Source organism: Silurus meridionalis, chromosome 15 (genome assembly GCF_014805685.1).
Source record: "Silurus meridionalis isolate SWU-2019-XX chromosome 15, ASM1480568v1, whole genome shotgun sequence".
Taxonomy (NCBI): domain Eukaryota; kingdom Metazoa; phylum Chordata; class Actinopteri; order Siluriformes; family Siluridae; genus Silurus; species Silurus meridionalis.
In genome coordinates, this window is record NC_060898.1 from 18,713,924 (window position 1) to 18,738,513 (window position 24,590).

Genomic DNA, 24,590 nt, shown 5'->3' on the forward strand with positions numbered 1-24,590 from the left:
CTGTGGATGAGTGCCTCTGCCAAATGCTGTACATGTAAATGCTTCCAGTAGAACTCGAAACTACACTTGTTTCTTTTTGCTGTTCCATTAAAACTTTCAAACCATATTTATCGATAGCCGGATATAAAATCCGTCCCATGTGCCCCTCCTGATTTGATCCGTTCCTGAAAGTCTTCTATATTCTATATTCTCATCGATGCTTTCTCCATTCCCACAGCTGGCCCAGGCACTACCTGCTCAGAGGACTCGTGCTCACATCAGGGGGTGTGTCTCCAGCAGTGGGAGGGCTTCACCTGCGACTGCACCATGACCACGTACGGCGGCCCTCGCTGCAGCGATCGTGAGTACCTTTTACCCCATCCTCGAGTTTCAAGAGCCACTGTTCAGTTCAGCCGAACCATGGAGATGTCTCATTAGCCGTGCATATTAGCCTTGTGTTTGTGCACTACAGACACCTGTAAATGTTTGAGATGCAAAATATGCTAATTAGCAGATTCTATTAGTGCAGCGGGAAACACGGAGGCCTCGCTTATATCTCCTAGTAACCCAGTAATGCGGAGAGCTGCTGTGTGGCCTGTGTGTTATTTACTAATTATGCGCTGAGCTTTAGTCACCATGGCGCACGGCTGAAGCGATCCCGCCGTCCTAATGAATGTGCAGCGACACTGTGTATATAGTGGTTTCGTCATCTTGTCACATTCCGACGACGATTTCTCCTGAGACGTGCTGATCAGGACAGAAAACAGAAAAGATAGAATTTACTTTCCAAATATGATCTGCAGGTAAGTGTGTGTGTGTGTGTGTGTGTGTGCATGTGTGAGTTTGGGTTAACAAGCAAAGAAGCAGCAGGAGGAAATTAATTGAGCCTTTAATTCCGTTTTTGTTGTCTGCTTAAAAACATTATTGCTCTAACAAAACACAGAGTAATGCCACTATATCGGTCGCTTCATACACACTGTAATATGATTCGTTATTCAGTGTTTCGGCTACTTAGCCTCGACTGTGAACTCCTAAATATCATTCTGTCAGTGAACATAATTTTTCTTTCAATTAGTGTCAACACAAAGCCTTTGCCCTTTAGGCATTTAAAGATAATAACTGATTTGCGTAGCTGCGTGGCTGCATAGCCTCCCGCGTCACGCATATCAAACAGCCGCACGAGACGCGAAAGTGTCATATGTCTCGCGTAATTAAACGACAACTGAAAGCTCAAGCAGCAGACCCCAATGCACCTCAGTGTTTGTTTACGAAAGCTGCGGATTATACAGAGTGTGGATACATGTGCGAATGTTTAAACGCAGGTGAAAAGGCTAGCTGCGCTAGAAAACAGAATTCTTCCTCCATTACATTTCAGTGAAGGCACTCTAAGTGGCAAGTAAGTCAAGGCTGCAGCATGTTTAAAATACAGGGAAGATTTTTACAGGGAAATACAAATTGAGGTTTCTGAGCTTTTTATGTTCTCCAGTGATATTGACACAAATATGATAATATATCTTACAATTATAATTGGCAAAAAACGAGGAAAAAAATCGTATCGTAAGAGCAGAAAAGTAATTAATTATCTATTATTGATCACTGTTTTAGAAGCAATTTAGTAAGCAAATATTTTGCTCAGTTAGATATTGCAATATTTCTGAATGCATACTTTTGTTATGGATAATGAGCTTCCAATTTTATTTTGTATTGCTAATCAGACATTATTACATGGGACCTTCCGTTTGAAGATGGTACGATTGGAGCAACACAGTTTTTAGACCAGTTTTCAGGGGTTTTTTTTATTAAATTTTTTAAATAAAGATTCTGGATTGGTCAATGTTCTACTCAATCTTACATACACTTACATCTCTTTGTTGGACTACCTTTTGCTTTGACTGAGGCATGCATTTTTTTGTGGGATCGCTTTGGCAATATCAACCTTTTTTTTTTTTTTCCCATAAAAAAGTTGCAATAATTTTTCGCCAAAATCTTGTATTGAGGATGGTACAGTCAGGGTCTGGGCTTTGTGGAGTCCAATCCATGTGTGATGAATATTTCCCATGCTACTTAAGCACTCTTTTACAATTTAATCAGAATAAATCCTGGCATTATCATCTTGAAATATGCTTGTTGTGTCAGGGAACAAAAATCCATTGATGGAAAAATGTTCATTCAGTAATTCAGTATATGCAGGTTGTCAGCTGACCTGATTTGTTACATAGTGTAACGTTGCTGAACCAAGACCTGTTCGACTGGAGTAACCCCAGATCATAACACTGCCCCCTACAGGCGTGTATGGTAGGCATGATGGTTGCATTGTTTTTGTGACATTTGGTGGTGACATTTTTTTTGGCCAGGAAGTATATAATATCAGGTCTTTTTCCATCTACCAACAAATTTCAAGTGGAAAACGATTTGTTAACCTGCATTCACAAATGTGCAAACCCTTTCATAACAGAAGATTTAGAATTAAGCAATTACATTCGCTGTCATGTTGAAATATAATCATTAAAACCCTTTCATCACTGAAGTGATTCTGTTCAACCCCAAGAGCAGAGATATGATCAGCTGCTTGGGTGTATTTTCTTGTTTCTATGCGACTGCTAAAGCCTCGATCTACGAATACAGCAGGTACAGGATCTCATTGTTTGGAAAGTATAATTGAGAAAACGGGTACAAAATAATTCCCAAAGCATTAGCTGTACCCTGGAACATAGTGAAGGCCTTCATCATCAACAAGTGGAGAAAATAGGGCACTGCAGTGATATTATCAAGTACAGAATGTCTCTCTGAAATTGATGAAAGGATATGAAGAAAACGTATCGAAGAGGCTGCCATGAGGCACAGAAACATTAAAGGAGCTGCAGGAGTATCTGCCAAGTCCCGGTCACTCTCTGCATGTGACAACATTCTCTTCTCTTCTTCACATGTCTGGGCTTTGGGGTAGAGTGGTGAGATGGAAGCCCAAGAAACAAAAAATAATAATCGTCAAAGCCTGTTAAAATCAACCTGCTGTAATACTTCGAGTTATGGTCTGATAAGAACAAGATTTTACAACATTTTAACCTACATTTTAATAGAATTTTTTTCCAGAAAAAACAGAGTGGTTTTCATCTGGAGAACACTATACACATAGTGAAGCATGGGGGTGGCATAATCATGTTATTGGTGCTCCAGTCAGAATTGAAGGAATCATGGGCAGCCTAAACTATTTCTGTGAAACGAAAATTCATTTTGGAAATGAATCTTATTAATGAAATATACACACAGCAGGAGCAATACGTCATTTTTTATGCATTTTCTGTTCATCATTGTAAAGTTGCAGTAAATTGCTCATTTAGCATCAGTTGAAATAAAAATGTTGTGTTAATTAGATAGCAGAGTCAAACTTCATTCAATCATTTTATTTATAGTATGCAAAATCACAGGTTAACCTGTTGTAGTATCACATTGTAATATAACATCTTTTTCTGGTTCTGAAAAAAATGCCATTGAGGAGCCAAAACCATTAACTTTCAACATTAAGTTGATTCAGTATTAAACATTTTTTTGTAATAAGTGAAAATATGCATGAGGCTAAGTTTTTGTTTCTCCATTAAGTAAAGAGTTGAGCGAATGTTTCTCCAATATTAACTGACATGCCGGTTAGCTCCGCCCCCATTCTCACGTGTTTGCTGGGTTCTTAGCCCATGCTTTAGAAAAAAGGTAAATTAAGCATGTTTAGCTAGCAATAATTTTAATTAATTCTTAGATGTAGAGCACATTTAACAATGGATATTATCTCAAAGCAGCTTTACAAAGTTAAAGTGTTTATTAAGTTGTATAAGAAATTGTCTAAGTTTAGTGACTATAAGTTCGTTTCTTTACAATTGTATGTTTATTTAATGAATGACACATTGGTGAATGTGGAATGGAAGATGACGAGTAAAAAAAAGCGAACCCATCCTCATCTCGGTTGTACCAAATGTCCGTTCGATGCAGTTCCATCATTGATGAGGTGTGCAGTGACAGGTACTTAAATGCAAAACTGCTCATGCAAACTGTGGTCCTGAGCCATTGGAGCAGACTATTGATATTAATTACAGTCCAAATCCATCCGTTTTTGAGTTGCTCAGTAACTTCATGGATCTTTAGGCTGTTGAGGTGGAACCACCCCCAGTTGCACTCGAAGAGAACTCCATCCAATTTTGCATACTGTATACCATATTTATCACAGATGTCACCAAAGAATTCTCAACCAAAAATAGCTGAAACAGCACTTTGTAAAGCTGATTTTTTTTTTATTTGTATAAACCACTATTCAACTAATGTATATCGCCTTGCTGTTGTTTGGCTGTGGCGGATTTATTCCAACTACCTCCCTATGAAGTAGTTAGGATAAATAGTAGTAGTTCCTGAATAATGCATGCAGTCTCCTTTGACCTGAATAACTGAATAATAATGGAGTACTTAACAGAAGGGGTTAAAACGGAAAAAGAGAAGCATTTTCTCTGCGTCAGCGGCAGTGTATGCGCTTCTGTCTCGGCGTGATTAATGTTCAAATCACACTCCTTTTTGTCTAAATGAGCTGTGCAGTAATACGTACGAAACATTAAAAAGAAACAGTGCAATACTAAGTACATAAGTGCTCAGTGAAAGTTCTGAAAGGGGAAATATTATACTGATTTGTTTAATAGTCATGACCGAAGATTAATATGGTAAGTGAACCAGCTGTGCAGTTATTTCTGTGGTACTGTAGGGACTGAAATCATATTGGCAGTTTCAGTGTTCAATCCAGTGCTAAGGGTTTCAAATAAATGAACCATTCAGTAAATTATATTGATTTATGGTTACTGGATTCGGAAATGGAACAGACTTTAGATGACCACATTTTAATTTAATGATGCACTTCTGTGTGAAAAATACGAATGCATTGTCTGAGGAAGAAACATGGTTGAATGTAGTTGTACTGTATATAGTAGTAGTAGTAAAAGGGGTGTCAGTCAAAGTAGTAAAATAGTAAAGTTAGTGGTAATATTAGTTGTCATAGTAGAAATAGTGGTGATAGCTGTAGAATGCATAGTAAAAATAGTAAAAGTGTTAGTAATAGTATAGTAGTATTAGTAGTAATTGTGATGGTAGCTATAGTTATAGTAGTAATAATGCAGTAGTAGTTGTAGTAAAAGTGGTACTGGGAATAGTAGTGTAACTAGTAACTGTGGTGGCAGTTGTAGTAGTAGTAGTACTAGTGTTAGTAGTCGTATCAGTAGTAAATGTGATGGCAGTTATAGTAGTAGTAGTACTAATAGTGGTGGCAGTTGTAGTAGTAGTAGTAGTAGTAGTAGTAGTACTAGTGTTAGTAGTCGTATCAGTAGTAAATGTGATGGCAGTTATAGTAGTAGTAGTAGTAGTAGTAGGGTAGTATTAGTCATTGTAGTAGGGCAGTAGTAACAGTGGTGGTAGTTGTTGTAGTTGTAGTAGTGTAGTAGTAGTAGGGCAGTAGTAGTAATAGTGGTGGTAGTTGCAGTAGTTGTAGTAGTTGCAGTAGGGCAGTAGTAGCAATAGTGGTGGTAGTAGTTGTAGTAGTTGTAGTAGGGCAGTAGTAGCAACAGTGGTGATAGCTGTAGAAGGCATAGTAAAAATAGTAAAAGTGTTAGTAATAGTATAGTAGTATTAGTAGTAATTGTGATGGTAGCTATAGTTATAGTAGTAATAATGCAGTAGTAGTTGTAGTAGGGTAGTAGTAGTAACAGTGGTGATAGTTGTAGTTGTTGTAGTAGGGTAGTAGTAGTAATAGTGGTGGTAGTTGTAGTAGTGTAGTAGTAGTAATAGTGGTGGTACTTGTAGTAGTTGTAGGAGTGTAGTAGTAGTAATAGTGGTGGTACTTGTAGTAGTTGTAGTAGTAGTAGTAGTACTAGTGTTAGTAGTCGTATCAGTAGTAAATGTGATGGCAGTTATAGTAGTAGTACTAACAGTTGTGGAGTATTAGTATTAGTGTTTACAGTTGTAATAGTAGTAATAAATGTGGTGGCATTTATTATAGTAGTTGTAGTAGGGCAGTATTAGTCATTGTAGTAGGGCAGTAGTAACAGTGGTGGTAGTTGTTGTAGTTGTAGTAGGGTAGTATTAGTCATTGTAGGAGTGTAGTAGTAGTAATAGTGGTGGTAGTTGCAGTAGTTGTAGTAGGGTAGTAGTAGTAACAATGGTGGTAGTTGTAGTAGTTGTAGTAGGGTAGTAGTAGTAACAATGGTGGTAGTTGTAGTAGTTGTAGTAGGGTAGTAGTAGTAACAGTGGTGATAGTTGTAGTTGTTGTAGTAGGGTAGTAGTAGTAATAGTGGTGGTAGTTGTAGTAGTGTAGTAGTAGTAATAGTGGTGGTACTTGTAGTAGTTGTAGGAGTGTAGTAGTAGTAATAGTGGTGGTACTTGTAGTAGTTGCAGTAGTGTAGTAGTAGTAATAGTGGTGGTAGTTGCAGTAGTTGTAGTTGTAGTAGGGTAGTAGTAGTAATAGTGTTGGTAGTTGTAGTAGTTGTAGTTGTAGGAGGGTAGTAGTAGTAATAGTGGTGGTAGTTGTAGTAGTTGTAGTTGTAGTAGTAGTAGTAATAGTTGTTGTAGTTGTAGTAGGGCAGTAGTAGTAATAGTGGTGGTACTTGTAGTAGTTGTAGTTGTAGTAGTTGTAGTAGTGTAGTAGTAGTAATAGTGGTGGTAGTTGTAGTAGTTGTAGTTGTAGGAGGGTAGTAGTAGTAATAGTGGTGGTAGTTGTAGTAGTTGTAATTGTAGTAGGGTAGTAGTAGTAATAGTTGTTGTAGTTGTAGTAGTTGTAGTCAACACATTCGCACTCCACATCGTCACATATCGACGCTGTGGATGTTGCGTCCGACGGCGTCCACATCCGACGCCGAGGGTACCCCCTCCGCGTCGCTTTTCGGCGTAGAGGGACGGGAAACCCTTCGCGTCGCTTTTCGACGCAGATGGACAGGACCCCATTTGCTGGTTACGGTTAGGGTTCGGGTTAGGGTTAGGGTTTGGGTTAGGGTTAGGGTTAGGGTTAGGGTTAGGGTTACGGTCATCTTCAGGATTTTTCGAAATTTTAAAATTAATCCTATACACTTATTATGATAGATAATAAATTATTAAGTGTATAGGACAGCGATCTGCATTGAAAAGCGAAGCACAGGGGCTCCCATTCATCTGCGTCGAATAGCGACCGAAGGGAGGTACCGTCTCTCTACGTCGAAAAGCGGCGCGAAGGGGGTACCTTCGGCGTCGGGTGTGGACGTCGTCGGACGCAACGTCCTCAGCGTCCTCAGCGTCGATATGTGACGATGTGGGGTGAGAATGTGCTGTTGTAGTTGTAGTAGGGTAGTAGTACTAATAGTGGTGGTAGTTGTAGTAGTTGTAGTTGTAGTAGGGTAGTAGTACTAATAGTGGTGGTAGTTGTAGTAGTTGTAGTTGTAGTAGGGTAGTAGTACTAATAGTGGTGGCAGTTGTAGTAGTTGTAGTAGTAGTAGGGTAGTAGTAGTTATAGTGGTGGTAGTAGTTGTAGTAGTAGTAGGGTAGTAGTAGTAATAATAGTGGTGGTAGTTGTAGTAGTAATAATAGTAGTTATAGTAGTGATAGTAGTAATAGTATTAATAATACTAATGGGTTAAGTAGTAGTTTTTATAAAGACATTTATCAATATGACTCTCCAGTAAACGAGATCATTCACTAGAATTAATGGGGAATATCATGCTGACAGTGCAGTGGATTTTTTTAGATGTATAGTTATGTACTGATGCATCTGTTAGACTAATAAGTGTTGTGTTGAGCTTGTTTTGCAGATGTTCCACAATATCTACAGCAAAATTATTTAAAAATCAGCTGTGAATGACATTTTTTAGTGGAAAATATATATCAACATCAACAGTGAAAAATCTGAATTGAGAATTCCGCAGTGCTGTAGTACATGAGACCAACAATGCCCTATTCCTCACTCTGAGTATATCATCAACATTCAATTGATGCACATTGTAGTTGTGTTTAATAGAGTACATGAAAAGTATTTATTTAAATTATGTTTGTCATAAACTGTAAATTAATTACACTGTTTATTCTTGATGAAACATGATTTCTTTTTTCAGCCACAAATATTAATAAACACGCACAAACCCACACATGCAGTCTCACACATTAATCCAACACCACTAGTTTCTTCATCTGGTCGCTGAAACACTGATGTTATCGATCAAGTGAGATGATACGTTTCTGCTGATTGTAATGTAGCTTTGAGCCTCCACAGCCATTTATACATGTATCTACTAAAGCTTGTATAGAATGCAGAGTGGGAAGGACAAAGAGAGAGAGAGAGAGAGAGAGAGAGAGAGAGACAATGCATAGCTCATTAGCTTCTGCAGACAAACACAGCTTTTTCTTGAAAGTACCAAATACATCATCTCCTCTTTGAGATTTTCAGATCTATATTTATTTTTCTTTTTGGATTTTCACAGTATTAATGACAGAGGCAGGGAGCTGCAAGAGCTAAAAGTTTTATCAGACCAGGAATGTGGTTCTGACCCGAAGCTTAAAGTTCTTACAAACACATATATATATATATATATGGTTCCGTATATGGTTCCTTATTTGCCATATTAATAAATATTTCAGTGTTTTTCTATAAAGACACAGTATAAAGAACAGTGAGGAGTGTAGGAATATAGTGACATCTGTCAGTCAAATAAAAACTCATAAAATGCTGTGGTTGCGTTTCTTGGTGCTGTTTTTGGGTTATTTGTTATAAAATGAAGGATGCCATTTTGCCCACAGGATTCCTGATGTAAAATATTTAGACTATTTTATATGTAATTAAAACCAGTGTATGATGTTATACCTTACGTCATTTCCTAAAATTAGACACTCCACATTCATCAGCCAAGGTTATCCGAGCCTCCTGCCTAAAGGACACACTGGGCTGTTTGCTGTGACCATGTGTGTGTGTGTGTGTGTGTGTGTGTGTGTGTGTGTGTGTGTGTGTGTGTGTCTTTTGTTTCCTTCCGACACTCAGCCCCCAGCCCTTTGTATTACATTAAATAAATGTAGTGACCGCATGTTTTGTGTCATGCCTGGCAGCATCAGACTGGACTGCAGTCACTTTTTCCCAAACCAGCTGCTCAATAGTCTTTAGATTTCACACAAATTTCACATTGCTTTCCAGGACCGAGCTTCCATAGCAGTGATAATCATGAAGTCTGACTTGGGGGACCAGCGTTACCTGATTACAGGCTCTGGAATTAGTTTCACTTCACAGGGTTGATTCTTGATTTTGCCAAGTTTGCGTCTCTGTTCTGTTTGTTTACTCAAGACGTACGCAAAGCAGTAAAAGCAGTTTTGGGTGGTTTACTGAAATACATGTGTAAACCATATGCTGTGGTGCTCTACACAGAACCTGGAACCTACAGTACAAAGACATACACAGTATGGACAAAAGTATTGGAACACCTCCCTTTTCCTGCCAAATGGTTCTGCTATACAGCTCTGACCTCAGCTTTGGAATGAATGTACGCACTGACTGAAGACAGAAGTCCACAAACTTTGCCCATATAGTGTGTCTATATAAAGATAAATATAACAAAGATATATAAGATTAATCATATCAGTATATTTTCACCTTTATTGCAAAGTTCAACCTGTACCATGCCAACGTGAAACAAACTATTGCTAAGGTGAAAGTAATACAGAGGAAGTACGAGGAAGGGATAAAAGACATGAAAATAAATTATTGATTTGTGTGTGTGTGTGTGTGTGTGTGTGTGTGTGTGTGTGTGTGTGTGTGTGTGTGTGTGTGTGTGTGTGTGTGTGTGTGTTTTCAATCGATCGGTTGCTTTTGTCTTATAAGTTGACGTGTATGGGTCAGTGATGTAAGCAGATAATGAGTGCACTCCAATAATTGCTATGTTTTAGTTTTTTCATTGATTATTATTTTTTTTCTATTGAGACAGGCTTATAGTATTCTTTGATTTACAAATTCTTAGCATTGTGTTCTTGGTAATGACTAGTCAACATTTTGTGCTGCCTTTTTTTTACTAAAAAGAGGTGAACAGAAAGTCCTCTGTAGAGTAACAGCACTGCGTAGAAGCCAGAAGATCCCCTGCAATAAGAGTAATTCTGAAGGAGGAATCATTGACTAGTGACGTGTCAAAAATGTTGATGATAGTTGATGAACAGTTTATAATCAAAGGGTGGATTATTGTTGTGTTGTTTCCTCATGGACTGTAGTATAAGGGTTTAATGAGTATGACTTTTAATTAGTAGAAAGAAAGAAAGAAAGAAAGAAAGAAAGAAAGAAAGAAAGAAAGAAAGAAAGAAAGAAAGAAAGAAAGAAAGAAAGGATGGTAGGAAGGAAGGAAAGAAGGAAGGAAGGAAGGAAGGAAGGAAGGAAGGAAGGAAGAAGGAAGGAAGGAAAGAAAAATAGTAGGAAGGAAGAAAGAAAGAAAAATGGAAGGAAGGAAGGAAGGAAGGAAGGAAGGAAGGAAGGAGGAAGGAAGGAAGGAAGGAAGAAGAAATAATAGGAAGGAAGGAAAAATGGGAGGAAGGAATAAAAAGAAAAATGGGAGGAAGGAAGGAAGGAAGGAAGAAGAAATCATAGGAAGGAAGGAAGGAAGGAAGGAAGGAAGGAAGGAAGGAAGAAGAAATCATTGGAAGGAAGGAAGGAAGGAAGGAAGGAAGGAAGGAAGGAAGGAAGGAAGGAAAATTGGGAGGAAGGATGGAAGTTTAATTCAGTTATTCTGAAACAGAGTGTGCAGTCTAGAAGCTCATGTCTCCAAACATGTCTTTGTAGCTCAGTGGCCAAAGTGTATGGAGGAAGTCTAAAGCCAGTATCTAGGATGTTTTTCCCATCAAGTTCAGCTTCAGAATCCAGAACCAGAACAAAGCTTGGATCATATTTAGTGAGATGAGACGCTCAAAGCTACCTGAGTAAAGTTCTAATTGCACAATGATGCTCAACCCACGGGACATTATGCACTCTTTCAAACGGTACTTAAATTATTATGATGAAGCCTGAAGCTCTCACAACCTGCATCCTGTTAAAGGCAAAAGGCCACTGAGGGCGATTGATCTGAGTGATTAACTTTTACATTGATAGCGTAATCTGATAGATCATCTGCTCTATTACCCTTGAGAAATGCTTTTCTTAGTGATGTGCTGATAAGCGCAAGAGGCACGCCGGACAAAAGGAGCAAATAAAATAACCCTCATCATAATATCGAACGCTCTATATTTAATTCATTTGTTTGCTGCAAAATCAGATTGTAATCGAAGTCGTAGTTTTCAGCGATTACATCCTGTCCAAGAGCCTTCGCTTTATTGAACTACATTTGGAATTTCTTCGCAAGTTTCGTATTTCAGGGTCTCCGTAATTCCCCTCGAGATCTCATATGTTGCACATGCGATATGTATTTTATGAGGCTGGGAGGAAACCTTTGTTTAATTTAAAGCGCATACAGCATTTTTTTAATAATAATAATAATAATACAGTCATGTCTATCATTTCTGCTGGCCATCGTTCAGTCAGCATGGGAACTGTCATCAGCCTCTTGTCGGCTTAATACGATCCCTGCGGTGCCTGTGAATCGCTTTATTAAGCGAGTAATAAAACATACAGGATGCACTGCTCTAGAAAAAAGAATCAGCTGACTGTGGAGCACACCAGGATGGGTTTTATTCCTGTCTTACCAACAGCGATTTCAAGTCAAGTCGGCTTTATTGTCATTTCAACCATATAAAATGCAGTACACAGTGAAACGAAACAAGGTTTCCCCAGGACCAAGGTGCTACAGCAAACAATATAAATTAACAAAAGAACACAAAACTCCAAACTAACAAAACAAAGTGCAACATTTAGTGCAAAAAATGGAGGACAGAGGAATAAAAAAATTAATAAAATAAAGAAGGCAAGAGGCAACATGAGACAAGGAAAAACAGTAACACCGTAGCACTGACCAGTACAGTAGGTTGTGCAAGAAGGATTTTTCATCTACAGTAAAGGTTGTGTGCAAAAAGGTTTGTCGATATACAAATCCAAATAGAAATGCTGTACATGTAAACATTTGGCTGGATGTTAATTTTTGGTTCAACAGAAATGTGCAAACAGAAGTTTGTGCAAACGGTTTTTTTTTTTTCATGTTGAAGCGTCTGATGGCTTGTGGGAAAAACTGTTACACAGTCTGGATGTGAGGCCTGAATGCTTCTGTGCCTCTTTCCAGATGGCAGGAGAGAGGAGTGTGTGTGAGGGGAGTGTGGTCAGCCACAATGCTGGTGGTTTTGCAGCGTGTGGTGTAAATGTCCAAGATGTAGGAAGAGAGACCCCGATGATCGTCTCAGCCGTCCTCACTATTCCGTGTAGGGTCTTTCGATCCGACTCGGTGCAGTTCCCAAACCAGGCAGTGATGCAGATGCGCAGCATGCTTTCGGTGGTTCCTCTGTAGAAGGTTGTGAGGATGTGTGGTAAAAGATTTGCCTTCCTCAGCTTTCTGCTGGTGCTGAGGGACCAGGTGAAGTTCTCTGCCAGGTGAACACTAAAGTATTTGGTGCTCTCTGCAAGCTTCACAGAGGAGCCATTGATGTTAAACCTGGAGCAGTGGAATTGTGGTCAGCGGATTTCTGGGATTTGCCAGTTGATTTCAATTACATCATAGTTTTTTGTCAGTTTATAGTCACATTTGAAATTGTGACACATCCATGAAACAAGTTCACATATAAGTTATTACTTACAATACACTATAGCAGCTATAAATGGTTGTTCCTTTACCAGCCTCTGTCTATAAAGGTTTCAGTAAGACTAGGAGCATCCAATGCTTTACTCCTGGCGTGTTGTTACTATAGAAACGATAGCATATTCGATTCAGCACATTCACACAAACCTGTGATCTGTCTTGCAGCTAAACCTGATGTTAGTGCTAGTGTGAGAAAAATCAATAAACATCTTCAGTGATATAACCAGCAAAAAAAGCATAAATATGATGTTTTTCTACTTGAAAGAGGTGAACAGAAAGTCCTCTGTACCGTAACGCTACTGCGTAGAAGCCAGAAGATCCCCTGTAATAAGAATAGTAAACATAATCATCTCCTCTGGCTTTGGACGACGTTGAAGTGGGATTTTTGGCTGAGACATGAAGGAGTCGAGGCTGACAGAATTAGGGCGACTCTAAGCTGAGGTTTTTTGCCATGTGGCAGCTTCAATCTCTTTCCTCTCTCTCTCTCTCTTTCTCGCGCTCTCTCTTTCTTTTTTCTTTTCAGCTCGTCCTCGCATGTCTTTAACAGTCAGGCGCTGCATGAGAGTCGCTCACTACACAAAGGAAAAAGCCTAAACCTGTCAATAAAGCACAATGAGTTTTCAGCTCTCTTTGAATTAGTGTATCTCAAACCTCTGTCTGCTGTTGCACTTTCTCCAATTCCTTTCACTAAATCTTCTGAATTCACACTGTTCCTATGTTATAACCAAATCAGGCATTTTACAGCGGTGTTGTCTGTAAAGATTTTTGGATTAAAATGATATATAGAAGACTTATTTGTGAAGAGTTTTTTAAATTCGATTTACTCAGACTCTTGGAATACATTTTTATAATGTTTAGTAGAAGAAACGTTGTAAACTTTATACATTTAGGAATGTAGGAGACTGGAAAACCTGGCAGTGGTTACTTTTGTTTGCACTGACGTTCCCCAGGTGAATTGAGAATAGATGTTTCTTATGAGCCAATAAAGGACAGGAAATTGTGACTTTGGGCGCCAAAATATATATTTTTTAATTTAATTTATTTTGTACAAAATAATTAAATTTTATTATTTCATTATGAAATAAATAAAAAATCTTGACATTCTTACATTTATCCCTTTTAAGAGCTACAAATCTATATAAATGTATGTTTTGAACAGTGTGAAACATTTTTGAATCAGGTTTTTAATTTATTATTATTATTTTTTAAGAATGACCCATTTTTCTTTTTACCCATTTAAGTCCCTTTCGAAAGGGCACATGGCCCTTTCACAAACATGCCTTTGTAGTGCAAAAAAAGAAGAAAAAAAGATTAAATAAAACCAGATGTTCTTTTCCTGTTCTGTCTCCAGGAAGATGCAGCTCTACCTCTGCCATGGTAATCTGTATTCTATGTGACTCTCAGGACATGCCTCAGTCTCAAGAACGTGCTCAAGAAACAGTTTAGGAAGGAGAAATCAATCTACCGATAAAATATTGGTCACAAATTATTGACCACTTTAATAAAAGTATAGCATCTACTAATATCTACAGCTCATTCCAAATTAATTGTCATATTATTCTGACATTAAATTGCATCCTTGCAGTCATGCAGTGTGATGTCATGCTAAATAATAATTCATTTTTATTATACAAATAAACACACAAATGTCTCTTCCCTGAGAGAATGGCTGAAAAAAGACAGAAGTGTGTAATTTATACTGCAAAAAGCAGTGCAAATTGGTTGTATACTAAACATTAGTAACTTGAGATTTGACAGCGAAAACAGAGGGCTTGTGGCATTCTCTTGTGCCATAAATTACAGGCCCCAGAGATGCACATTACTGTCCACTGACAGCAACAGCAAGGAGCGAGATGGCGCAGTGACAGGCGATTGAATGATCCTTTGCTGCTGCTCTGTCTTTTCCACATAATAGAAGCCTAATAATTACACACAGAGAGTGCAAAACATGCAAAAGATTGTAGCCACCAGTTGCTATGCTGTCTGCGTTTTTGTAGTGAGATTGCCATTTTTTTAATATTTGGTGGCACTGAAGGTCAGCCTGATAAAGAGACCTTTAGATGGGTCTAACAGTGATGTGCTGTAGATTGGCAGGATCTTGACATGGTTCTACATCATCTTTGTTCTACAAAAATAACGGTGGCTGTAGTAGATCCAGAGCCTCTCACAGGATTTTCCCACCAGAACTGTAACATGCACATATACATCATATACTATAAATGAAGCAGTAGCACTTAAAGAGCGTACTATAATCGAAAATCAGCAGCGATTTGGCATAGGCATAAGGTTAAAGTGCTTTAGGCAAGCACAACCATGTCAAGTACACTTTCAGAACATTTACAACAATTGTAGAAAATGTATCGTATTTATACAGCTAGGCAGTTGAGGGTTAAAGACCCTGTTGAAGGGACCAGCAGTGGCAAATTGGTGGAGCTGGGATTTAAACTCACAACGATCCTATCATACATCTAATATCTTAACCACTGAGCTACTTTCTGTCAATATTTGCATTATCCCATGATTGCGCTATTGTTTTAACACAACACAAAGACATTCATATGGAGTAATTGCCATTTCAGACATAATACGATGACTTCTTTTTGTTTGTTTGTTTTTTTGCTTTGCAAGTGGAAATAGCTCCTGCAGGAGTCTCACTCACTGATAGCCCATTGACTAGCTAATGTGTATTAGCAAGGATTTGCACAGTGATTTGTTAAAGGTGAAACTGGCATCCCTTATAATGAGCTTTCATATATTAAGTTGAATGTTATATTCCTGAAAAATTGATAGTAAACACTATTGCAATAATAAAAATAGTAGTTTTAATATTTAGCAAACACAGAAAGCAGAGTAATACCTACTGGCTGACAAGTTCTTTTACTTCAGCCTTGGCAAATCATGTCCTCCTGAAGCTTGTTTTGTGCACAGGGGCATTGTGAGGCTTTTCTACAATATTCTAGACAATTCTGTAAACTGTTTCTCGAGCGGGTTCTCTCAGCACCACTGCTGCTACGTGAATATGACGTATCACAACACTACCAGGCGTGTCCTGAGAGTCACATGGAATAGAGATCAACATGGCAGAGGAGACAGAACCGGAAAAGAACGTCTGGTTTATTTATTGGTGGGTTTTTTTTGTTTTGTTTTTTGCACTACAAAGGCCTGTTTGTGAAAGGGCCATGTGTTAGAAGTCAGAAGGCACTTACCGTAATTTCTGGACTATTAAGTGCACCCTTATATAAGCCGCATCCACTGAATTTGACAAAGATTTTTATTTTAAACATAAATAAACCGCACCTGTCTATAAGCCTACATTGAAACTAATGAACTTTACACAGGGTTTAACGAAAGACAGTGATTGTTACACGGCTTGTATCTAAACAGTAGCCTACCAAGAAAGTCATTGTTCACCGTCTTCCTCCTTCCTTTCACAACAATTTCTCTCGGGGAGTTTTTCTTTTAGCATCGTCGTGCGTTTAAAAATCACCATCGGTGAATCTTTTCTCCCGATGCCGTGCAGCTCAGAACACAGGTGAAGTGTGTTTTTTCATGTCCGGTTGTTTTCAGCAGGACGAATGATTCACATTTCCTGTTGACAGTCCGAGTGAGCAGCAGGTCAAACTTCAGAGGAACCTCATCCATATTTATGATGTGGTGCGGCCCGATTCAGTGGGAGCGCATCTGATTTGATATAAAGAATTTAATTTGTTTCACCTGAACCCATTCGTCAATTTCATTGGTCTAATGTTATGGGAAAATACGGTAAGTAAATTTATAAGTGAATTGAATTGAATGTTTTTGTTCAGTTGCATCGTATTGCATTGAATCTCAATATATTGTATTTATCGTTGGCTATGTATCGAGATGCAAATCGCATCGGCCTCAGTTATGGAGATGCACTTCTCTAGTATATACTGTATATGACTTAATATAGAACATGGCATTGAGAGTTAATGCTTTTATTTCTTTTTCTGTGCAAATAATAGCATTATCCTAAGCAGGAACAGAGCAGCAGTGACAGCTAATGACCTCGACTTAATTAGAACTACAGTAGAACAATAATCGTGTTCAGTCAGGGTCGTTTTGCAATGGGTAGAGGAACAAGTTGCGCTGTACTTGTGATGTTGCACAGATTGTGATGAATGTCCGTGGACATAAAGACTGGCATCTAGCATTTAGCACAAAGGCCCTGCAACACCCATTAATGTCCAATCATCTGTTCCTCTCTCTGACGCCCTCGTTATTTTCTGCTTCCTCCTTTCTATATGTCTCATGAGTTCTTTTCTAGCTTGCTACCATACATGTTCAGTGCCGGAGCGTTGGATAAATCAAATTCCAGACCCTCGAAAACACATTTTGTGAGCCGGCACTAACCTTTTTAATAGAGTCTCCCTCCCCTGCTGCTCGCGAGACATTTATACAATTTGGAGTTATTAGAGTGCTGTGCAGGGTGCTGCTGCAGAATTATGTGCATGGTTTTTTTTTTTTTTTTGGTAAAGACCTTTTTATGCACTATCATGAGTGTATCACTTCAGATCTTGCTGGATAGAACATCGTTTTTACTAGCCGAGTAAATATCTACACATTCTTATGCCCCGTTCTCACATGCAAGTTAATTGCGTCTCATTTTTCTTTCCTGTGCTCGGAGTGTTTATTTTCTCATTATCTACCCGCTTTAGTGATTTATCGAGCCGCGTTAATCAAGGGAGGACAAATTCATTTCAAATCTAAAATGTCCTACATGTTAGAGGATAGAAATCGTTTTTTGCGGATCAGAAAGTGACCCTGGTGCAGGTGTGACGCAGCATTGTGCGATTTCAACTCCACAGTGTTAAGAATGCCATTATTTAGCTACCATTCATCCTACTTTCCGTAAGGTGCTTGTGATGAAGGTGAGCGGGAAATCTTATTTCCTCTGCCAGGGTACAGTCAGATGCAGGCTCGTTACAGCTCGTGCAGAAACACGTCGGCATCTCTGTAGCGTGTGTACACGTTCACACTCTCAGGCTGCGGTGGCATGCGCGTTTTTGTTTCTGCCTCGTGCTGTTTAAAATGGCGTCTCCGGTGGCGCACTCCTCTGCCGCTGATGTCATCGAGCACCTCTCTCAGCTGGCGTCGCGCCGCTTCCTCTTACACGGGTTTAATGATGTGACTGACAAACACACGTGCGCACACATCCATCTTTTAACGACCTGCTTCCCGAGAGTCCCGACACAACCGCAGCGATTTGTCGGCTCCAGATTAGCGCTCAGAAAACGTGACATCAGTGTGGCAGAGGCAGCAGCTGTGTCAGGAGGTTAGACACGTTCCAGACGAGGTGTGTAAGGAGGTGTAAAGGTCGGTTAATACAACCAGGGAATCTGTCGGACAAAAATATGTTTGCAAAAACATTACAAATATAAACACAATGGCAAAGCAAGTCATTGATATTTTGACACGATGAGTCATCAGATTAAAACCAGGTTATTTCCTGCCCCCTTTTTTTTACATGTTGGAACTGTAATAAAAAATACACACACCTACAAATATACAATATATACCGTATTTTCCGGACTATAAGCCGCTACTTTTTTCCCACTTTTTGAACCCCGCGGCTTAAACAATTAAGCGGCTAATTTATGGATTTCACAGGCTTCAAGCTCAGAGGTTAAGTCTCTGGGTTACTAATCAGAAGGTTGGGGGTTCAAGCCCCATTATCACCAAGCTGCCCCTCGCTGGCTCTTGAGCAAGGGGGCGCTGTGTCATGGCTGACCCTGCGCTCTGACCGCAGCTTCCTAATATCATTGGGATATGCAAAGAAAGTACTTCGCTGTGATGTATATGTAACCAGTAAAAGAAGCCTTTACTTTACCTTTTTTGATCAGCAGACCATGAATCGTTACTGAATCAATCACAAAAACATTCAAAATCAGGAGGAAACCTTCACTGTCAGTTCTGTCAGTTCGCCAGTTATTTGTACACCTGATAGTCGAAAGGGCTGATGTGAAATCTATACACTTGTCTGTATTTGGGTTTGATGACGGCTCCAAACTCCTAGTAATATTACGACAGGAAACGTTACTCCTATATACACACAGTTCAGGCAGCTGCTCAGGCTAGTTGGGCTTTTCAGACGTACAAACCACCTGCATGTAGTTTACTCGTGTACATTCGCCTGATTGTGTCAAGGGGTCAGAGACGGGGTTTACAGTTTGGTCTAAGCACCTTCTGTTAAACACAGTCACTTGTTAATAAGCTTGAAAAAATATTTAGATAGGAAAAAACTGAAATTATATTATTTTGATCATAACTCATATCACTGCACTTGGTTACCACCTGCTTAAAAATACCACTTACCACAGCACTCTGTTTGCCTTTTGGCCTTTTTTTGTGTATTTAAATATGTTGTAATTAATTTATGGATGAGCAGATGAACTTTTTTTTTTTCATTTGGTGTTTATGGTTTGCCTAATTCCGACTTTATTTCTGCTTTTTTTTTTCTTTTTGCAAATTCAAATTTTCTTCTCTTAATTCTGCCTTCTTATTTCTCAATTCTTACTTCGTTTCTCTCGATTTTGACTTTATTACTTGCAATTCTGACATTTTCTCGCAATTCTTATATTTTTACTCGCAGTTCTGACATTTTGTAGCCAATCAGGCAGCGTTACGCCCTCTGTAGTGACGGAAAGCTTTACACTTTGAAAATGATATCATATATACAATCAATACATCAATCTGTGAAACAATGGATAAAATCATAGAGGACTATTTTAGATGTGGTTTCACAAAAACCCTGAGATCTTGTTGTTGGAAGATTTGCATTATATCAAACTAAGACTCTGATCCCTGGAGAGAATTTAGAAAAAACCTCAGAATTACGAGAAATAAATTTAAAATAGCAAAAAATGTAAGTTGGAATTAGGAAATAATTTTTATTTATATTATTATTATGTAGTGGAAACAGACTTCCATAAGTTTTAAATCATGTGTGAATGCAATTTCCTCTTACTTTGACTTTCCAGCACTGAAACATCAGTTTGCCTTTGCATTTGTGGCATTTAGCAGACGTTCTCATCTCACCAAAACTGCAGCATGACATTTTAAATGTTGCTGCAAAAAAAAAAAAAAAAAGTGTGTGGGTGAGCTTTTTTTTTTTTTTGGACTGACGTCCTTTCACACTAAATCGGATGTGTTTTCTACAGTCTGTTAGAGGAATAAAGCGCAAATGTTTTTGCATGTTAAGGCCTTTACGCTGGGGACAGACATCAGAGCTGAGACACAGAATACGCTGCTGATTTGTTGTGGCTGGATGAGTTGATTGCTGCAGAGTAATAGCATGTTGTTTTGTAGATCTTCCCAATGCATCCAGCAGCTTCTGCCCCGATCTGAGCTCTGCTGATGATGTAAGCATCGTTTTTCTTCATGACATCGTTCTCAGATTTGTCTACGTTTTGTTCATTCTGTCTTACCCTTAACCTCTTGACACGTTTTTTTTTTCTTCACTTGAGGAAAGTTCAGGCTCTGTAACATGTGTTTTATTGCTATGAATCAAGTGCAGTTTGAGTGAAAGCTCTCACAACAGCAATAAACCACTTTCTCATTCGATGCCTTTTCCCTGTGCCCTCTTATCTTTCCTCTCTGAAGGGGAGCAGGAGAGTTATAAAAGTCTTGTCAACCACCATCATCTACCTTTCCATTAAATGTCACTGTCATTAATATCGATCGATCGGTGCTTGGAGGCCCTGCTGCCAACCCCCTGGTGTAAAGGGTACGATTTTTTACAAGGTGTTTAGATAAATATTCCCACCCACATGCATTCTGACTGAGTCATAAAAGCATTGACATAATAGGATGTGCAACTTATTGCCAATGCCAGTATCTTTATCATGCTATTGTTCATGGGTGTGCTGAAAACAGTCCAGCAGATTTGTATAACATAAGATTGTTTTTTTTTTCATTGATGGACAGGGTAAAGAAGTATCAAAAAATCCTGCATTACAGTGCAAACTATGCAGTAATATCAATCATCTATCGAATTTTGTGTGTGCTTTATCATTGCAAACATAATAAAGGAACTTTTAACTAGCACAAACTACAAACAAGTACACTGTATATGGGTTGAATAATTATTCATTTTTACTGCCAAAAAGTAGCCAACTAGTCACATTTTACAACAAATCCAACACACGGTTAATAGCAAGACAAAAAATTCTTAAAAAATGCGATTAGATGGATAGAAAATGTGATGAGTGTAGAAGGTTTTTCCACCAGCCTCAGTCGAATCCGAAAACAAGATTGGATTTGACCTGTCATGTCCCACTGATGTGACTCTAAACTAGATGAGTGAGATTGGATAGTGATGAGCAACCTGCAGCTGTGATAGCCTAAGATAAAATTCACTCTGCCATGGTGCAAGAGTTGTTTCAAATTTATTTAGCTCTAAAGGACAACTCAAATAACTACAGGAGGAGTTCCTTCATGAGTGGGCACACACAGGACTAGTACATTTTTGATAAAGTAAAACCAGATATTCGGAGCTGACTGTGATTTGATACACCTCTTAGTCTCAAAGAAAGTGTTGAAAAGGATTTTTGAGGCCAGCAGTGTTAAAAAGTCTCTCACAGGCAGCAGATGTGGGCTGGGGAGTGTTGAGCCTTAATGACATCCTTAACAGAGGTGCAAAATGTAAATGTAATGGTCACTGTCAATTCAAATATAATGGAGTAAAACAGTACATACAGTATATTGATCCCACTACATTAAATGTACCTAATTATTGCCTAATTTCGCTGAACTGAAATCCCCCAACATGTCAAACTGTATATTAATCTAATCTGCAATATAGAACAATTTATTCGTGTTATACTGTACATATGGCAGTGCTTTATCAAGGGAATTACTTATAATCAACCCAGGGAGCAAAACTAATTCATTCCAAGGCTGGTTGCTACACAAATAATTATTTTTCCCCCTTTCAGCAAAGGATTTTGCAGGCAATTCTTAAAAACACTGCATCTAATCAAAGCCTACAAACCTGAAAAGAAAAGCTCATATACAACCAAGGTTATACACAAGTCACTTTGTCTCCAGTCACCAGTGGTACGAATCACATGAGTAAATCTGACTTTGAGTCATCACGAGCGAAAAATAAATATATAAAAAGAAACGATAAAACCTCCCGGAATTTGCTTTCGTCGATCTTCATGCAAATTTATGCGCTGTTGCATAATTCAAAATGAAGAAACCACAGCTCGAATGTGTTCACTGAGGTCCCGTATGGATTCTCTGTGGAAGTGCTAAAGGGTAGAAAAATAATAAAGTGTTTTCCTGAGTCAAATTATGATTTTTTTTTTTTTGTCTTTGTGCAACCTAAACCAAGCACCAATTCCTTTAGGATTTACAATAGCAGCTCACAGCACGGTTGACAGGTCTGTGTCAAAAAAAAACTCTGACAGCCAATACATACTGTTCCAAAACCAGTTCTATGATCAATCAGATAAGTATTAAAAACCTGCACTCTTTAATCTCTAATCTTAATCTCTAATCTGTTTATTATAACTTATTCTGTATTATTATAAATGAGAAAGCATAGACTCATTTACTACCACTTTACTAGTATGCTCTCAGAACAGCCTGAATACTTCATGGTATTAATTTTTATAAAGCTTCGGATTTTTGATTTTGCTCCATGTTCAGATGATTGCATCACATAATTGTAAATTTGTCATCTGCATGGTCATGCTACACAGCACAAAAATGATACTGGATTCGGGAGGCCATTCTAAATGTCATTACGTTATTGTCATTGGATTCGGTTTGAGGCGATTTTTTGACAGGGTGCATCATGACGTTGAATGCTGGCAATATATTGTGGAACAAATGGAATAGTATTGAAAAGGAATATGCACAATCAGAAACAATACTCAGGTTGCATACAAACAGTGCTCGTTTGTATGACTGGGCTTAAAGTATACAAGGAAAGTCTTCCCCACAGCATTACACCGCCCCCACCAGTCTGAGCTCTAGACACAAGGCAGAGTGGATCCATTGGTTCATACTGCTGACACCAAATTTCTATAGTACTAGGATTTGATTTGAGATTCACCGACCAAGATGTGTTTTCCCAGTGTTTTAACTGTTCTTTTTTTTTTACCTGTAAAGAAGTGCAGCTTAAATGTTATAGATCAAACTTTGTACTGAAATCATTAAAACTACTCCAGCAACACATTACCGTGGCTAAAGCTTGCATGAAATAGCTATGGATTGCCATTTTTTTCGTCTAGCAGCCCTTTCATTCTTTAGCCTTTCTATCAAAGGGCAAACACAAAAGCCATAAAGAGTAATTACACGTGTACAGAGCTGTACCTTGATTCAGATTTTTACTCTAGGATATAGAACAGAGCCTGAAATGTTTCTGAAGTGATAACTATTCTGCTCCAAATCTTCTGCTTTGTGATTACAATCTGATCCCAAGCTGGTGTATGTAGTACATGTTCTTCAATTAGCTATCCATCTGTTTTAACTGCAGAATTTTTATCAACTTGAACCGGTCCGGCCTTTTTACTCTGATCTCTCTTATCAACAATGCATTTAAATCTTCAGGACTCATTGGAATGCTCAATGCTCATTGGACGGATTTTTTTTGTGTGTGTTTTGTAAACTCTAGAAAACTAGCAGTTCATGAAAAGCTCAGACCAAACAATCTGACTAGCATGCTGTGCCCAAAGTCCCGAAAATCACATTCCTTTCAACATTTTGGTGTTCGAAGTTACCATTAACTGAAGCTCTTGAGCCTGTCATTATACTGCTGTGACCTGATTGGCTGACTGGATCATTTGCATGCCTGAGCACCAGAACAGTGCAGAAGTAAAAAAAATAAATCCTTTGCCTGAATGTATTTCCAGATACTTTGCTTTACTTTTACAGCAATAATGTACTACACTCCCATTGCTCTCTTGATATACAGTGTATACTCTGTGTTTTTTTTTTTTTAGTTGTTGTGCATGGTAAAACATGACCTGTATTTATTTAGAAGTGTGTATTGAAGAGTCTCGCTTAAATCCCCAAAGGGGGAACTGTAGTGTTTAATTACCGATGCCTTCGCTATGCCTACTGGACTTGAGCATGGCGTTTAATCCTAGTGTTGCGTGCAATAATGTCACTGCTGTTCTTGTTTATTCTCTGATGCCTGTGAATGAGAATGCACTTAAATCAAAAAAAGAGCTGGACTGCGCCCACTGAGGGAATTGAATCGTTTCTTTCTTTTCCCAAGGTGATGAATAATGATTTTTTTATTTGTATTTTTATTTTTTGCATTAAATGATTGTTCTACGGCACTCGGACAACAAAATCACGTAAAGCGCGGGTGTTGCGTTTTTCTCAGCATTTTACAGATTTCACGCCTGAGCAGGTCTTTCGCTGACATTAAATGGATTTCGATCCGCGAGCGAAAGCATGGTGTGGGGTCTCCGGTTGCTCTGTGTTCACCCTTTCGCTCCCTCTAAATATTAATGGCTTATCTGACTTCAGCCTGTAGTGTAGGTGCTGCTCTGGTTATCAGTGACCTGCAGAAGCACACTGACCCTGCTGTCCTTAAAAGCAATCGTCTAAATCAATGCAGCCTGCAGAATGGAACGAATGATTAATGATGTCATCACAACAATCTCTCACATTTGGACGTGGAGCGTTTTTTTCAAATTTATCCAGATTAGTGTAGACATAGCCTGAGCTAGTAGAACCCATGAAGTCAAGATCATTTTGGTCGGTGAAAGTTTTCTATTTTATTAAATAGATTTGGTAAGTAGGATGTTTTCTTTCTGCCTCACTTTTTAATACATAAATAAATAAATTAATAACTACACACATACTTACATATACAGCTTAGTGGTTAAGTCACTGGACTCTGGA

The 24,590-nt window shown here is 38.5% G+C and overlaps 1 protein-coding gene across 8 annotated transcripts in view; it reads left to right on the forward strand.

The window, feature by feature from the left end:
- nrxn2a (neurexin 2a) overlaps positions 1–24,590 on the forward strand; it is a 399,544-nt gene that overhangs the window by 219,356 nt on the left and 155,598 nt on the right. For all 8 annotated transcript variants that reach the window (XM_046867424.1, XM_046867425.1, XM_046867418.1 and 5 more), the window contains one exon: positions 218–340. In XM_046867424.1, the coding sequence (XP_046723380.1) occupies positions 218–340 (123 nt within the window). The remainder of the gene's footprint in view (positions 1–217; positions 341–24,590) is intronic.